This window comes from Monodelphis domestica, chromosome 2, assembly GCF_027887165.1.
Source record: "Monodelphis domestica isolate mMonDom1 chromosome 2, mMonDom1.pri, whole genome shotgun sequence".
NCBI classification, from domain to species: Eukaryota; Metazoa; Chordata; class Mammalia; order Didelphimorphia; family Didelphidae; genus Monodelphis; species Monodelphis domestica.
Window position 1 is genome coordinate 266945806 of NC_077228.1, and position 18167 is coordinate 266963972.

An 18167-nucleotide genomic window follows, 5' to 3' on the forward strand; every position below is an offset into this window, starting at 1 on the left:
CTAGATTTAGATTCAGAGATGAATGAGGGCCATAATTTTCCCCAGTATACTTTCCCCTCTTCCTCTTAGAGTCATTTCAATGACAAATGTTTTTTTAAGACAGAAAAAAAGAAGTTAGTATAATTGATTAATCAAAAAAATCTGAACAGATGCACAATGTTTTAAACTTATAAACTATTGAAGGAAATAAAAAGACCTGAGCCAGATTACAGAGCCAAAAATCTGACTTTAATTTGTGGGCACAAAATGCAGAAAGTCAGAGGTCTGCCAGCCATGTCCAGTCTGTGACTGGAGTCCTTTTCTTGATGCAGACAAGAGGTTTTTAAAGGAAAATATGAGAAGCTTGCAGACACGTGGTAGTAAGGATTCGAGATAGAAAGCATGTGGCCCAGAGAGGCCTTAGCAAAGGGAGAGACAGTCGTGAGAACTTGAAGATTGTAGCAACAAGAAGATGGAATCATGCCTTTACCCCAGGCTTTATTGGGGATTGCCAGGATCAATGACCACATAACAAAGCATAGATAATTCAGATTGGATAGGAAGGTAATGGTGACACCTTTTGGGAGTGTTGACTTCAACCCACACTTTTACAAAGGAATTCGACTCAGCACCAAATGTTAGTTTGCCTTGAACAAGGTCAGCATGGCTAGGTCCACCCACAAATATCAGAGTTCAAACCTTGTGTCTGAAGATACAACATCCATACATCAATTATATTTCTTAGATGTGAATATGCTTGGGATGCTACAGTTTTATAATCTTTTGACAGTTGTTTAACAGAGATAATTAACAGGACCATCTATGCATATTCAGAATATGTTCCTGAAGTAAAAGCTTTGAACATTTTGCTAACAGGATCAATAAATTTCAGGAAAGGGTTTATAACTTGGTCACCCCTTTCCTCTTGGGTGTTTCTTCTAGTCACATCCTCCAGAGTGTGTGGCAAGGGAAGGGAAAGTATACAGTCACTTTCATCATTACAGAAGCTCTTAATTCTAGTAACCCTATTACTATTATGTCTTACTTAAATCACTGTCACAGCTTATCAAACTATTATAAAGGAATCCTTATGTAATTAAAAATTACTTAAATTTCCTCTTATATTTTTTACCTTTTTTGCAAAAGTGGAGTAGGAATGTCATTTTATATCTCTTCTTTTGAGTTATACTTTTTCTTTATAATTTTGAAATGTTCCTTTTTCATGGTCATTAATAGTCCATATTTATATGAATTTTAGAATTTACAAAACTTTGTTATGCTGAAGTAAATTGCCACCAAGGTTCAAGAAGAGCACATGAAATTGACAACACACGGGAATGGGACAACTGGGATGTCTAATTCCTCTAAGAGAAAAGCATGTGCAAACTTAAATTATCATGAGGGAGGTTTGTCCTAGTATTCTCTCTTTATTGGTCCTTACCCAAAAACCCCATCTTTTAAAAACCAGCCACCACATTTCTTAACCAGGATGTTGAGACAGTTTTATAGGACTGTTCTACATGTCCTAGGCTCAATTCTCAATCTCTGACTCTCATTCATTCAGACAGGACCACATATATACAATAAGACCCATTTGCATACTATTCAACTCATATATTTAGCCACATACATATAACATGCTAATATTCTGATTAGTGGGATTCATGCTTTTTGTTTTTACATGTACAGTAATAAAGACATTGAACTGAATTGTCTTCAGCCTTACCTTTTCCCACTTGTGATCAACTGCCAGTGATTTTCTATAAAAATTCCTCTCTACACATAAATGATACACTCTGCATAGGTCTATAAACTCTGGTTGCCTTAATCCCAATGAATAGTTTTGAGTCTAAAAAAACTTGTCCCCCAGCTCCTCCTCTGAAAGCGGCCAAGTAAAAGCATCACAGCAAAAGCATTATCTACTGGTTGCTTAGCTGTTGTCATTCAAACTTGAAGAGGACCAAAATAACATTAGTTATATCTTTTGATTGTAGTATAAATTGAATTTAAGTGAGGCAGAGTTGTACAAAGTCTTTAGCTTTACTCTTTCTGGTGGTAAAACAAAAGTCAAGACAACTGGTGATAGCTCCAGATTCAGAGGATGTTCTTGGCTTCTTCAACATCTAACCAAACTCTAAAAGCTCCATAGCATATGTGTTAACTGTCTTCATGGCCATTGAAACAAATTGTTTTCATTCATCCTTCTGAAGGAAGGCTTCACATGCCTGGGGTGAACACCCCCTCTAGCTCCTATGGGTTTGAGGCTGGTTTAACCAGTCTCCCTAGAAGGTTTACTGGGATGTGGACACTGTATATGCTAGTTTTTTGAAAACACAAGTGAGAGTTGAGTGACCAGTGAATACCAAAAATGGAAGGTTACCCTGAAAAGGGCTCAGCAAGCCCTCACATGAGGTACTAGTTTTCTCTGAATCCCCCATACATTCCTCTACTACTGGTACCCCAATTTCAAAGGTTCTCTCTCCCCCAACTTCCTTGTATTTAACTTGTATATATTTGTACTTAACATTTTGCATATGGATGTTACCTCCTCCTCCTCTCCCCCCCACCAAGTATGCCTTATGGAAGTAGGAACTATTTCTTTATTCTTGTATTCCCTGGGCCTAGTACAGTGTCTGGAAACTCCTCCCTCCCCCTTCCACATTCTGTTCTGTATTATTTGCTTTGGTAATCATATTAGTTTCTATTCAATTATCACCTGATGCTGATGATTGGTAAATCTACTTGTTTAGCCCTAACCTCTCTTGGTTTCTTCAATTGCCCATAGGGCATCTCAAAATATATGTGTATGAGGCATCTTAAACTCAAAATCACATCCAAAGTAGAATTTATCTTCCTCCCCCTGCCCCCAAGCACTCCCTTCTTCCTAATTCTGTATTGCTTGGAAGTATAAGATTGTATGTCTAGTTTGAGGAACAAATTAGTAGTTTAATTTCGCTATAGCAGGTTATATGAAAAGGAGTAATGTGAAATAAGGCTGGGAAGCTAGAATAAAGTCAGTTTGTGGGGAATCTGAAATGAAGCAGTTTGCATTTTATCCTCAAAGTAATAGGGAGGTCCTGAAGTTTTCTGAGAAGGGGAGTATCACAACCAGTGATTGACTAGAAATATTAGAAAGTTATTCACCTGAAATAGGAAAGTTTTGAAAGAATTTGGATTTGAGCTAATTTTGATTGAGGAGTGGTCAGTAGGAAGAGATTAGTCCTTTTTGGAACAAACTGAATATTACAAATACTGGTGGCACATTTGGATACATATACTCCACAGGGAATTGATAACAGGGGATTGAGATTCTGGCAAGAGATTTAGGCTGGGCACACAGATTTGAGAATTAGCTTAGAAATATTAAATTCATAGGAGATGAGATTCCCAAAGAGAGTATATGCAAAGAGAAAAGGAGGACCAGGACAGTCTTGAGAAAATTTGATTAGAGAGCATAAAATGGAAGATAATTCAGCAAAGGAGGCAGAAGAAATGGTCCAGATAGGAGAAATAGCAGAATACAGTGTCACAGCACTATTTAGAAATAAGTAGTCAACTACATTACAAACTGTAGAGAGGTCAAGGAGAATGAGAACTAAGAAAAAAAATTGGATTAAAATCTTGGCTTCATCAGCCCTGTGACTATCTCCAGCAGTCAGGCACACAACATCCATCCATCTACTCTGTTTCATTATAACCAGGTACCCCTCTCAAGAGTCTCCAAATATCACACATCATTTCCTTTAAGCACAAATTTATTGAGTAACAAACAACTCAATCCCCCTGGATGGAAAAGAAAGTCCAGGGCTAGATAAAAATAAATTAACAGAAATTCAAATTCACCTAACTAGTCCAACAAGGGCCTGGCTCTTCTATGAGTACTATTCCAGTGTCCAAAAACAGGATTGTGAGATGTGGAAGGAAAAAATAATCTCCACCAAAATCCTTCTAGGATGGTCAAGGACAAATGAGATACAGGTGCAGTCAATTTAGAAGGTACAACAGGTGCTAGGGGAACAGGGTAAGAGGCAAGAAGTGGACTAGGGGCTCTTCAGGGCCCTCTAATCCCACATGGAGGAGGCCATTAATCCACTTCTTCAATAGTGGGGCCAGAGGGGGCTCCTTTGGGAGGAACATAGCCACAAGTGCCTCCCATACCTGGCCCACATCCCTGATAGAGCTTGGTGACAATAGGGTTACACACTTGCTCTAATTCTTTCCTCTTATGCTCATACTCCTCCTTCTCAGCTAGCTGATTGGCCTCTAGCCAGGAAAGGACTTCTTGGCATTTATCTAGCACTTTTTTCTTGTCATCTTCACTGATCTTTCCCTTTAAGCTTTCCTCACTCACTGCATTCTTCATGTTGAAGGCATAGGATTCTAACGCATTTTTAGCAGCAACTTTTTCCCTCTGGGCTTCATCTTCTGATTTATATTTTTCTGCATCATGCACCATTCTCTCAATCTCTTCCTTGCTTAGGCGCCCTTTGTCATTAGTGATGGTGATCTTGTTGGCTTTGCCTGTGCTCTTGTCCATAGCTGTGACATTCAGAATTCCATTGGCATCAATGTCAAAAGTCACCTCAATCTGGGGGACACCCCGTGGAGCAGGTGGGATGCCACTCAGGTCAAAACGACCCAAGAGGTTGTTGTCCTTGGTCATGGCCCGCTCTCCCTCATACACCTGGATCAGGACACCTGGCTGGTTGTCAGAATAGGTGGTAAAGATCTGGGTCTGCTTGGTGGGGATGGTGGAGTTGCGTTTGATCAGGGCTGTCATCACACCTCCTGCTGTCTCCAACCCCAGGGAAAGGGGTGCCACATCCAACAGCAACAGGTCCTGTACTTTCTCTGATTTGTCACCCATCAGAATGGCTGCCTGCACTGCTGCTCCATAGGCCACAGCCTCATCAGGGTTGATACTCTTGTTCAGGTCTCTGCCATTGAAGAAATCTTGAAGTAGTTTCTGCACCTTGGGGATTCGAGTTGAGCCACCCACAAGAACAATGTCATGGATCTGAGCCTTGTCTATCTTGGCATCTCTCAGGGCTTTCTCCACAGGCTCCAGGGTCCCCCGGAACAGGTCTGAGCACAACTCTTCAAACCTTGCCCTAGTGATAGAAGTATAAAAGTCAATGCCTTCAAATAAGGAGTCAATTTCAAGATTGGCTTGAGTACTGGAAGACAGGGTTCTCTTAGCTCTCTCACAAGCTGTTCTAAGTCTTCTCACAGCACGCTTGTTCTGGCTGATATCCTTCTTATGTTTACGCTTGAATTCTTCAACAAAGTGGTTTACTAGTCGGTTGTCAAAGTCCTCTCCACCCAGGTGGGTATCCCCTGCAGTGGCTTTCACTTCAAAGATCCCATCATCAATGGTGAGAATGGACACATCAAAAGTGCCTCCACCCAGGTCAAAGATCAGGACATTTCTCTCACCCTGACTCCCTTTATCTAGGCCATATGCAATGGCAGCTGCTGTAGGCTCATTGATAATTCTCAGCACATTGAGGCCAGCAATTACCCCAGCATCCTTGGTGGCCTGGCGTTGAGAGTCATTGAAATAGGCTGGGACAGTGATCACAGCATTAGTGACTGCATGGCCCAAATAAGCCTCAGCAGTCTCCTTCATCTTGGTCAACACCATGGAGGAGATCTCTTCAGGGTAGAAGGCCTTGTTCTCACCTTTGTAGGACACTTGAACTTTAGGTTTGCCCCCATCATTTATCACCTGGAACGGCCAGTGCTTCATATCTGATTGCACCACGGAATCTGCAAATTTGCGGCCAATAAGTCGTTTGGCATCAAACACTGTGTTCTGGGGATTCATGGCTACTTGGTTTTTGGCTGCATCTCCAATAAGTCTCTCAGTGTCTGTGAAGGCCACATAGCTGGGAGTGGTGCGGTTGCCCTGGTCGTTAGCAATGATCTCCACCTTGCCATGCTGGAACACTCCCACACAGGAGTAGGTGGTGCCCAGGTCGATGCCAATGGCGATACCTTTGGCCAATGACATGGCTCCTTCCCACAAGGTTTGGGAAGGCTAAAGGATGGTCCCTGGCAGGTTGATTACTGGGCAGTGTTTCAAGCAGGTCTTCTCAGGGTTGGGGGTGGAGGGTAGGAGGTTTTTTTTCCTTTCTCTGAATAACACCTGGGGAGAGGCCAGGCCTGTCTAAGTAGAGAGCCTGTCTCCTTGCACCCCGTCCTACCAGTTTTCTCCAGTTTCTGTGTCCCCTTTATCAGGTTCAGTTCACGTTTCTATTTGGGGAGGAGGCGGGGCAAAGGAGGGGCCAAAGGCCTGGAGGGAGGTCACCTCAGGAGGGCCTCGCTCCGCCCCTCACGTACATTCAGCCTTCTTTCCAACCTCTCACCCCAACTCCTCGTTTCAACCAATTATGGACCTGAGATGCTCCTGAAAGGTCTCTCTCCCTGGCTCCCAGCCTCAGCAACGTTCGCAACGGTCTGAACTGCAGGACCCGCCTCCTTTGCGCAGGGCCAATCAATCACGATCCCCATTAGCCCCACCCTCCCACCCATCTCTCCTTCCCTGCTCCGCCCAAGGCCCCGCCTCCTGCCCCGGGCGCTGGCTCAGGTCCTCCTCAGGAACCTTCGGGCACTTTCTCTGTCTCAGTCAGCCGCCCCTCCCCCCAACATTCAGGGTCCAATCAGAACCCCCAGATGCCTCTCCATTCCCCTCCCCCTCTCCGTTCTGACTTCGACCTAGAATTTCATGCACCTTTCAAATACTCCCCTCGCTCTCGGCCCTTCCCCAATGTATAACGTTGCGGTTATTAACGTAAACAAAGCCCCGGTACTGTCGCTCCACAGGTCAAGTGGCGCAGCAAATACGTAACCCTCTTTATCCATTTTATTCTCTTTCCTAAACGGGAAGAGTATGCTGGGAGTCCGTTGCCATGGTAACGAAATACAGTGGGCGTCCCCACAGTCTGCCGTCCAAACACTAAGTAAGCGTCCTCCATTCAGTTAACCTCTGGCCCCCAAACTTGTATTTCTCAGGGACGCCCAGAAACATCCGGAAAGTTCGGAAAAGGGGCGGGACACTCGAGATGATTGGTTCGAGTTAGTTTGGGGGCGGGACTGGGCGCCTAGAGGCCGCACCCACGGCGCGAAAACGCTGGAAAATTCCTGAGAGGAAGTGGGGGGAAAGGAGGGGACACCACACTATGAGCACTATGATTGGCTGAAACATGCAAAAAAGGTGGGCCTTCAAAAGACTATATAAATTCTGAGCTGTGCAGCTGCTTCTGACAGCTTGCAAGTTAGAGAAACTGCGCAACAGAAGCCTTTCGTTTTTCGTCGAGCGAGACTCGGACGACTGTACGACTGCGGGACAGCTACAACTATAGTCTCCTGGAAGATCCATAGCAAAGCAGTATTTTTCCATACCTGCGCTGCCGTCAGAGGAACAGGTTCCGTACGTGCCGTGACTGCCGTTTCCTGGACTGAGCTTCAGAACCAGACTTCCAGAGAAATATTCCAGGATGTCATCTACCAAAAGTACCGCCATTGGCATCGACCTGGGCACCACCTACTCCTGTGTGGGAGTGTTCCAGCATGGCAAGGTGGAGATCATTGCTAACGACCAGGGCAACCGCACCACTCCCAGCTATGTGGCCTTCACAGACACTGAGAGACTCATTGGAGATGCAGCCAAAAACCAGGTGGCTTTGAATCCCCAGAACACAGTGTTTGATGCCAAACGACTTATTGGCCGCAAATTTGCAGATTCCGTGGTGCAATCAGATATGAAGCACTGGCCGTTCCAGGTGATAAATGATGGGGGCAAACCTAAAGTTCAAGTGTCCTACAAAGGTGAGAACAAGGCCTTTTACCCTGAAGAGATCTCCTCCATGGTGTTGACCAAGATGAAGGAGACTGCTGAGGCTTATTTGGGCTATTCAGTCACCAATGCTGTGATCACTGTCCCAGCCTATTTCAATGACTCTCAACGCCAGGCCACCAAGGATGCTGGGGTAATTGCTGGCCTCAATGTGCTGAGAATCATCAATGAGCCTACAGCAGCTGCCATTGCTTATGGCCTGGACCGGTCTGGTAAGGGTGAGAGAAATGTCCTGATCTTTGACCTGGGTGGAGGCACTTTTGATGTGTCCATTCTCACCATTGATGATGGGATCTTTGAAGTGAAAGCCACTGCAGGGGATACCCACCTGGGTGGAGAGGACTTTGACAACCGACTAGTAAACCACTTTGTTGAAGAATTCAAGCGTAAACATAAGAAGGATATCAGCCAGAACAAGCGTGCTGTGAGAAGACTTAGAACAGCTTGTGAGAGAGCTAAGAGAACCCTGTCTTCTAGTACTCAAGCAAGCCTGGAAATCGATTCACTGTTTGAGGGTATCGATTTCTACACATCCATTACCCGTGCTAGGTTTGAAGAGTTGTGCTCAGACCTGTTCCGGGGGACCCTGGAGCCTGTGGAGAAAGCCCTGAGAGATGCCAAGATGGACAAGGCTCAGATCCATGACATTGTTCTTGTGGGTGGCTCAACTCGAATCCCCAAGGTGCAGAAACTACTTCAAGATTTCTTCAATGGCAGAGACCTGAACAAGAGTATCAACCCTGATGAGGCTGTGGCCTATGGAGCAGCAGTGCAGGCAGCCATTCTGATGGGTGACAAATCAGAGAAAGTACAGGACCTGTTGCTGTTGGATGTGGCACCCCTTTCCCTGGGGTTGGAGACAGCAGGAGGTGTGATGACAGCCCTGATCAAACGCAACTCCACCATCCCCACCAAGCAGACCCAGATCTTTACCACCTATTCTGACAACCAGCCAGGTGTCCTGATCCAGGTGTATGAGGGAGAGCGGGCCATGACCAAGGACAACAACCTCTTGGGTCGTTTTGACCTGAGTGGCATCCCACCTGCTCCACGGGGTGTCCCCCAGATTGAGGTGACTTTTGACATTGATGCCAATGGAATCCTGAATGTCACAGCTGTGGACAAGAGCACAGGCAAAGCCAACAAAATCACCATCACTAATGACAAAGGGCGCCTGAGCAAGGAAGAAGTGGAAAGAATGGTGCAAGAAGCAGAGAAATATAAAGCTGAGGATGAGGCCCAGAGGGAAAAAGTCTCAGCCAAGAATGCTCTGGAATCTTATGCTTTCAATATGAAAAGTGCAGTGGAGGATGAAGGCCTGAAGGGTAAGATTAGTGAGGAAGACAAGAGAAAGGTACTGGAGAAATGCCAGGAGGCTATTTCTTGGCTTGATGCCAACCAGCTGGCTGAGAAAGAAGAGTTTGAGCATAAGAGGAAGGAGTTGGAGCAGGTGTGTAATCCTATCATTACAGGCCTTTACCAGGGAGCTGGGGGTCCCCCTGGAGGAAGTAGTGGGGCTCATTCCCAGCACTCAAGCTCTGGAACAGGCCCCACTATTGAAGAGGTAGATTAAGTGTACTCTTTCTTCCTTCTATGAATTATGTAACAGTTCTTGAGATTTGGGGAATTTAAGGAATATTTGCTTCCATTATAATTTTCCTCCTTCAAATCCTCTATCATGTTTATATGCATATATATATATGTATATATATAATCAAAAATATACTTATAGATCTCTGTCCTTTTAATAAATGTTTTGTTTTCCTTATCCTTTTCCCAAACTTGGGAAATTGCCTCCCTTGCTTAGATCTTGCTGTGCAATTTATAATTTGTTCATATGTTTTCTATTTTTATTTTAGTAGTTAATGGCTTAGAAAATAGGAAAAATAAACTATCAAAATGAATCACCAGTGTGTCATTTTTTAAAAAATCTACTTCTGCCTAATTAACATCTGCTGATTAAAGATTTGGGTGCAGTGGTAATGGGATTATGTAAAACATGGTCTTTAGTAAGGAAAGCAAATTTTTTGAGGGAAGTGTATAATGAATTTGCTGGGGGGAAGGTGTCAAGTCTTTGGGTGGGTTAGAAGAAAGATCTGGGTTGGAAGGAGGGAGGGCTAAGGGAAAAACCTTTGAATTCTGAGGGGAATGGGATCTTTGCTAATAAGGAATTTTGAAATAGGGGCAAGAGGATTTTAGGTCTGTACCCTAGGATTGAAAGGTGACCACCTGGCCCTATGTCTTAGCTTTCCCTTTACAGGAGAATTCAAAGATAGGGTGGATTGTTATAACCCTTGGACTAGGAATTGAAGGTACCAGTAGTTGGTGTGGATGATTTAGGGTATAATGGGGTAGGTTAGATAGGAACAATTTCTGTCCAGATGTGGGAGAGGAGGGTATGAAGGTAATAGCAACATGAATAGGCCACATCAGCTGACAGTAAAAACACTAAAAATTTAAAAGAAATTATATACCAGTGTGGGAACCAGAGACACAAAAGCACATACACACAAATTCCTTTATTGATCCTTTTCTATTCCCTATACCTAGGATTAAGGATTTCCTGAGATTCTCAACTGGGTTTCCTGATAAATTTTGTCAAAGTACCCAAAGCTTTAGGTAGTTAGTGAGGAGGAAAAAGGATGGCAAGAAGTTCCTAAGGAACAGAAACTATATTGTGGATCTAGAGTTTGCAAGGCAACTTAAAAGCCAATTTAGCCAGCCACTTGTCCATACACAGGTGTTGGGCGTGAAAACTAGGATTTTAATTCACATTCTCTAACTTCAAAACACAGGCTCTTTCCACACTGCACCATGATTTCCTGTATTAAAAACTATAAGAGTTCAGGGCTATATCCCTTGGAGGGTTGAAATATATTTATCCTGTGATGATAGAAAGCTTCTCTGTCAAGTTGGAAACACAGAGAATTAATGAGGCACAATACTAGTTGGGGAACAGGGATAGAAGTCAATTGTCTGAGGTCAAGAATAGTTCTTAAATTGGGAAAGAGTCACTTAAAGCTCCACCTTACCCAAAAGCCAAGATCCCAACCAGGTTATGAGGAGAGGGAAGAACTAACTCCTTTGAGTTAGGACATTGTTCTTTGGATTCCCATACAAGCTAGGCTGGATCAAGTTGAGAGTTGTCTGGGACAGTTGTGAGTGGACAAAGCCAGGCCTGCAGTTGGGAGGACCTAATCTGGCCTCAGATACCTACTAGCTATGTGATCCTGGACTTGTCACTTAAGGACTTAAAAAAAAGGTTGAGGATTATACATATCAAGGTCTCCATAATTTTCAATCTCTATGTTTTAGAATGTTATAGGAATAATCTGACTATCCCCATAAATGAATGTATATATTTGGTTTTCCACACATTTATTAGTGTGCTTATTTCTTAGTACCTCAGTATGAAGTTTATTTCCAGAATCAAGCCCACTCAAAACTTTGAAACACTTTAATTCAAATAAGTTTTTTTCTTTAGATAGAAAATCTTTGTCTTTATATTTGGTTGAATATAGCATGAATACTGAATATTATATAACATTGTCATTACTAATTAATATAAAACATTCTGTGGAATTTTGTACTACCACAGAAGAATGGACAAAAAAGAAATAGGAAATATTCTCTGTCCAGACAGACTCAAAAAGATTTAGGCAGCTAAACAGGCATCAGGCCTAGACAATGTTTTTATTTTACTTAAATTTCTCTGTCTCTCTCTTTCTCTCATTATTAATCTACTTTGCTGTTTGAAGCACCTACCCAAAACCAAAGATATTTGTCATCTAAGTGGCTACCAGGTCATAATATGACCATGATAACCTATAAAATTATTTTACATATAACAATTATAAATTCAAGATTAAAGTGAGAATTGCTAAAGTTTTTCTTAAAAAGCTTAATAGGGAGAAGGCAACAATCTTGAAAGTGGGTGCTACTTCAATCCCTGCTTTTCTAAATTTAGCTGTAGTGTCAAAAGGGAGGGAATTAGGCAAGAATCATAGGAAACACAGCCTTGCCAAGCCAACTCCAAAAATCTGTCCAGATATTCCATAAATTAGACATTTGAGTTAATGATACTTTTATAACATTTGTAAAACCCAGTGGAATTGCTTGTCAGCTCTGGGAGGGGAGAAGGGAAAATGGGAGAGAAAGAAAATCATGTAAATATGGGAAAATATTTTTTAAAATAAAATAAAAATTTTTAATGAAAAAAGATACTTCTTTTAAAACAGAGCAAGTTAAGCCTATCAAATCATTGGCATTTAGGAAAGAGTCATTAGTGTATCTCTTTTTTCCCTTTATGTTGTTATACATGATCATTAGATTACTGGGCCAGCCAATTTAATTCAACATGTAGATCAACTGGGAAGATATATGAGGGTTTTTTGGGGGGAGGGGGGGAGATATTGCTAAGAACGAATCTCCTGTAGTCACAATTACAAAAAGGGGTTTTTCTCTATCCTCACCAGCCAAGCCAGTTGGTGAGAAGATTCTTTTAATTCTAAATTATTGATGGGTTCCTGGGACTTATAGGGGGAGGGAGCAGGAGCAGTTTTAGGCAGGAATGAGGGCTTTAGTAGAACTAGGGAATGAAAAGTGGTAGGATGTCTAGTGGTGAGATAGAGCTGGAGATAGTTGTATAGGAGGAGAGGAAAATCATAAAATCACAGAAATAGATCTGGAAATAACCAAGAATCCTTGGAAACAGTTTTGTGCAGAGGGGAGAATTCCTGTGGCCATGACACTGCATACTGAAGGGTCACTGAACATGGTGTAATGGAAAAGTACAAGAATGAGGCTAAAGACTTGGGGCTGCCACTAGCTTGCTACGTGACCTTGGGCAGGGGACTATAAAATAAAGGTTAGGCTAGATTATTTTTACAGTCCCATTTTTCTCTGATATTCTTTGATTCAGAATACTCATATGCCAGACTCAGTTTAAAGACCTTCCTTGTATATGCATCAATAACCCACATGAAAAGTCACATTTTGGAAACTTTTCCTTAAAACTCTCATAATATTTTGCTCGTGTCTTTTTTTATTATGCATAGATGAAAGTCTGTTTTACAGTTATTGAATAGTTGCGTTTGTGGCCCAGGAAAGTACAAATGACTTGGCATCAGGAGATTTGGATTCAAATCCCAGCTCTGATATTTGCTGGCTTTGACTCCAGGAAAATCACCTAATTGTGTTTCCTAATCTTTAAAAATGGGATCATAATGATTATACTACCTGCCTCAAAGGTGGTTGTGAGGAAAGGGATTTGGAGAAGTGAATGCTTTACAGATTTAGTTATTGTGTATGTGTAAGGTTTTGCTCCATTTTGACTCCAGGGAACCATTGTTTCAGTTATTCAATGAACCGAGGACTCAGTTGCTAAAGGTGCAGTCTCTGCCCAAACCACAAGGCGGTGCTCCCTGAGCTCTGAATCTCAGTCTATTTCAGCAGGGACCAATCTGACTTTGGCTGTCAGTCTGATCCTTTTGCCCCTTCATGAACAGGATTTCTTTGTTTCTTTGGATTCTTTCCATCAATCAATAAACATTTATTAAGTGCCTATTATGTCCCAGGCATTGGGCTAAGTGATAGGGACACGAAAAGAGGGAAAACGATTGTCCCTATCCCCAACTAGCTTACAATATCGAATGAGGGAGCCAATAGGCAAAATACATACATACATACATATATATATATATATAAAGCAAGCTATATACAGACTAAATAGAAAATAATTAACAGAAGGCACTAGAATTATGAGGGGTTGAATTATGAGAGGTGAATATAGCTTCCTATAGAAGGCAGGGTTTTAATTGGGACTTAAAGGAAACCAGGGAGCTCAGTGGTCAGAGAGGAGAAGAGAGAGCATTCCAGGCATAGGGGGAAGATCTTGTTCATGGAACAATCAGGAGATTGATGTATGAGTTGGGGAAGAGGATATAAGACTAGAAAAGGTAGGAGGGGGCGAGGTGATGGTGAGGGCTTTGAATGTCCAACCGAGCATTTTGGTTTTGCTTCTGGAGTCAATAAGAAAACACAAATTTATTGAGTGTGTGTGAGGGAGAAACACCATCAGACCTGTACTTTAGGAAACTGTTTAGTGATTGAATGGAGAAGGGATTGGAGGAAGAGATCTGAGGCAGGCCGACCCAGCAGCAGGCTACTGCAATACTCCAGACACTGAATGATGAAGTGGCACTAAGAGTAGTGACAATGTCAGAAGAGAGGTGTGACTATATTGGAGAGATGTTCACAAGGGTGAAGTTGACAGATCTTGGCAACAGATTAAATACAGGGGTCTGAGAGAAGGGTGAGGAATTCTGAATGCCTCCCAGGTTGTGAGCCTGAGGGACTAGGAGCATGGTGTTACCCTCTACAATATTAGGGAAGAGATGTGGGGGTGGAGGTAGAGCAGGAAAGATAATGAGTTCTATTTTGGGCTATTGAATTTAAAATGTGTACTGGATACCCAAATTTGAGATGTCTGAAAGGAAGTTGGAGATTTGGATGTCAGCAGAGGCATTGGGGCAGGAAAGGTGGGTTTCAGAATCATCAGCATAGGGATGGCAATTAAATCCATGGGAGCTATTGACATCACCAAGTGATCCAAGTATAGAGGAAGAAGAGACGAAGATCCAGGACAGAACACTGAGGGACACTTACGATGAGAGGGTGTGATTTAAAGGAGGATCAGAGAAGGAACAGATCGTTAGGACAAGAACCACAAGAGAGTGGTGCCCCCAAAACATAGAGTGGAGAGTGTATCAAAGAGGCAAAGGTGATCAACAGTACCAAAGACTATAGGGAGGCCAAGGAGAATGAGGACTAGGAAAAGACTATTGGATTTGGCAATTCAGAGATCTTTAGTGACTTTGGAGAGAGAGGTTTCAGAGGAATGATAAGCTCTGAAGCCAAATTATAAAGGGTTAAGAAAAGAGTGAGAGGAAAGAAAGTGGAGAGACCTATTGTAGATGACCTTTTTGGGGAATTGTGCTACAAAAGGCTGAAGACACACAGAATGATTTTTAGAAGGGAATGAAGGATCAAGTGAGGGTTTTTTCAGGAAAGGTAGACATGTTTGTAGACAGGAGGAAATGAGTCAGTAGACAGGGAGAGATTGGAGATAAGCCATAGAGAGGGGCAATCTGTTGGAGGAGATGGGATGGAATGGGATCACTTGAACAAGTAGGGAGGTTACTTTTGATAAGGAGTAAAACCACTTCATCTTGTAAGACAGGAGAGGAGAGTGGCAGAAGGTACCTGAGGGATGGGAGGTTAAGAAAGGGAGAGAAGAAGGAGAATATGGCAAATGGTCTCAAATTTTTTGTGTGTAAATTATGAGCCAAGATTTTAAACTGAATGAGTTGGGGGAGGGAGAGCCATGGAAAGTTTGAGGAGGGATAAAAAAGTTTAGAAGAGCTGTTGTGGAGAGTGGGATAGTAAGTTGATAAGGAAGAGATAGTAGGCTTTCCTAACAGCAATGAGGTCCCAGTTAAGGTTATGCAACATAAATTTGTAGTGGACTTAGAATAACTACATGATTTTCTTTATCTTTGTTCGGCTGCATGTATGTAGGTGATAAATGGTAGGAGTGATTTAAGGCAGAAGTGATTTAAGGCTGCATGTGATCAGTGATATTCTTGAGGGGGCTTGAGATTCAAGAGAGGAAGACATTGTAGGGTTGAACTGGTTCAGTGAAAGGGTCAAGTTGAAGAGGAGTGAGGGGCTCTAGAGTAGGGGAGATATCTTGGGAGAAAATTAAGGTGTTAAGGGATTGTTCAGCTCCCAACCTCTTAGTGATCTCTAGGCTAGTCCAAAGTATACACTCATCTAGTCTAGAGTATGCAATATGAAAAAAGTTAGCAGTAATTATAAATCAAGAGAGGTGGCATGATCTAGAACAGTGGTGTCAAAATCAAATAGAAAGGGTGAAGAGGGGAACTAAACCATACTGAATATTATAACTGTAGGTCACATATTGACTTAGAAAACCACATATAAAACCACTGGGAGAAATGACTGAATAGACTACAATATCTGAAGGTAATGATTGTATTATGTTACTAGAAATGACAAATTTTGGGAATACAAAGAAAATAAAGTAAATATATAAAGAGATGAAAAGAGAAGAAATGACAATAAGAATAATACATACTATGATTACATTTTAAAAGTATCAAAGCAAAACAAATCCATAGAGAACTCAAAAACAGAGGATGTTTATATTACCACACATATATAATTCACATATTTTAAAACAAATTGTAAACAAAGTGGAGTTTGTGGTGTAGCACATAATTTTTGTGCATTTGTTTAGGTACATTTTTTTTTGCTGCTGGTGGAGGTTATTAAGTAAATAACTAAGCATAATAATATGCTTATAAGCATAATAATATAATAATAAAATGAATATCCATTTTCCAAGTCCTTTCTTATGATAAGTCCTGATTTATTTAGGAAAAAATAAAAGCTTATAGGCAAATCCTAAAGAAAGGAAGCAGTATAAACAAATACAAGGATTTCAGGCAAACACTGTCAGTATCATGGGACTATACATAAGCTAAAACAAAGTTTTCTTCATTCCAGTTCTTGGCCTCACACTGAAATAAAGTTTTCCTATAATAGTGACTGAGAGAACATTCCAGTAGCAGAAAAGTAACACAAAGATAGGAGCAGTAGAAGAGAGCTTGACCTCAGGATCAGGAGGGTCTCAATTTAAGTCTTATCTTTGCCACATATCGAATATGTGACTGTGGATAAGCCATAAACTCTCAAAGTGGGTGCATTCAGTTTTTCATTTAGGAACTTTCACAATCATCTACCAACATTACCAAATTTTCAAACAAGTATCCTAAGTTGCTCCTGTGTCCTCCTCCATATACCTCAGAGGATCAAGGATGAAATTAAGCAGAATATGAAGGGAAGTGCAATGGAAGGGAGAAGTGATATAAATGATTTTTTCTTTTTTTCTTCTTATTTTATTTTTATTGTCATGCAAATACACTTCCATATTGGTCATTGTTGTAAGAGCAAATTCTTGCAAAACCAAAACCCTAAAATAAAACCAAAAATACACTGATGTGAAAGATGATTCCAACAGTTCTTTCTCTGGAGGTAGAGAGCATTCCCTGTCATAAACCTTTCAGGATTGTCCCAGGTCTTTTCATTGTTGAGAATAGCTAAGTTTTCACAGATATTCATTGTCCAATATTACTGTTATTGCGTACAATGTTCTCCCAATTCTGCTTATTTCACCCTGCATCAGTTCCTGCAGATCTTTCCAGCTTTTTCTGAAAACATCTTGTTTATCATTTCTTATGGCATAATAGTATTCCATCCCCAACAAGTACCACAATTTGTTCAGCCATTCCCCAACTGATAGACATTCCATCAATTTCTAATTCTTTGCCACCACAAAAAGAGCAGATATAAATATTTTTGTACAAGTAGGTTCTTTCCCCTCTTTAAAAATTATCTCTTTGGGATATAGACCTGGTAGTGGCATTACTGGATCAAAGGGTATGCACAGTTTTATAGCCCTTGGATATAGTTCCAAATTGCCCTCCAGAACGGTTGGATCAGTTCATAAGTCCACCAACAATGCATATGTCCCAATTTTGCCACATCCCCTCCAACATTTACCACTTTCCTTTACTGCCATATTGACCAGTCTGATAGGTGTGAGGTGGTACTTCAGCATTGTTTTAAGTTGCATTTCTTTAATCAAGAGCAATTTAGAACATTTTTTCATATGATTATTGATAGCTTTGATTTCTTCATCTGAGAATTGCTTGTTTCATATTCTTTGACCATTTGTCAACTGGAGAACGGCTTGTATTCTTGTAAATTTGACTTAGTTTTCTATAAATTTGAGAAATTAGAACTTCATCAGAGATGTTTGTTATAAATATTTCCCCCCAGTTTGTTGTTTACTTTCTAATCTTGGTTACATTAATGTTGTTTGTACAAAAGTTTTTTAATTTAATATTATCAACATTATTCATCTAATATCTTATAATACTTTCTATCTCTTGCTTGGTTATAAATTCTTCCCTTATTCAGAGATCTGCCAGGTAAACTATTCTATGTTCTCCTATTTTAGATATTATATCACTCTTTATATCTGAATTATATATCCATTCATGTTGGTCTATATACCTAGTTTTTGACATATTGTTTTCCAGTTTTCCTAGGAGTTTTTGTTAAATAGTGAGTTCTTAGTCTAAAAGCTGTGATCTTTGGGTTTAATAAACACTAGTTTGCTAAGATTATTTACCCTTGTATATTTTGTATCTAATCTACTCCACTGATCTACCATTCTATTTCT

The 18167-nt window shown here is 41.2% G+C and overlaps 2 protein-coding genes across 2 annotated transcripts; one reads left to right on the plus strand and one right to left on the minus strand.

The window, feature by feature from the left end:
• Window positions 1–3716: 3716 nt before the first annotated feature.
• On the minus strand, window positions 3717–6703 carry LOC100023576 (heat shock 70 kDa protein 1-like). Its single transcript, XM_001368889.4, has one exon. The coding sequence runs from the start codon at window positions 5990–5992 to the stop codon at window positions 4064–4066; it is 1929 nt and encodes a 642-aa protein (XP_001368926.1). The 5' UTR covers window positions 5993–6703; the 3' UTR covers window positions 3717–4063.
• A 238-nt stretch (window positions 6704–6941) lies between these two features.
• Window positions 6942–9741, plus strand: LOC100023597 (heat shock 70 kDa protein 1). Its single transcript, XM_001368915.5, has one exon. The coding sequence runs from the start codon at window positions 7479–7481 to the stop codon at window positions 9408–9410; it is 1932 nt and encodes a 643-aa protein (XP_001368952.1). The 5' UTR covers window positions 6942–7478; the 3' UTR covers window positions 9411–9741.
• Window positions 9742–18167: the final 8426 nt, after the last annotated feature.

Excerpts from the sequence above, each read along its gene's own strand:
- LOC100023576 (XM_001368889.4), bottom strand. The coding sequence starts at position 5,992 with ATGTCATTGGCCAAAGGTATCGCCATTGGCATCGACCTGGGCACCACC.
- LOC100023597 (XM_001368915.5), top strand. The coding sequence starts at position 7,479 with ATGTCATCTACCAAAAGTACCGCCATTGGCATCGACCTGGGCACCACC.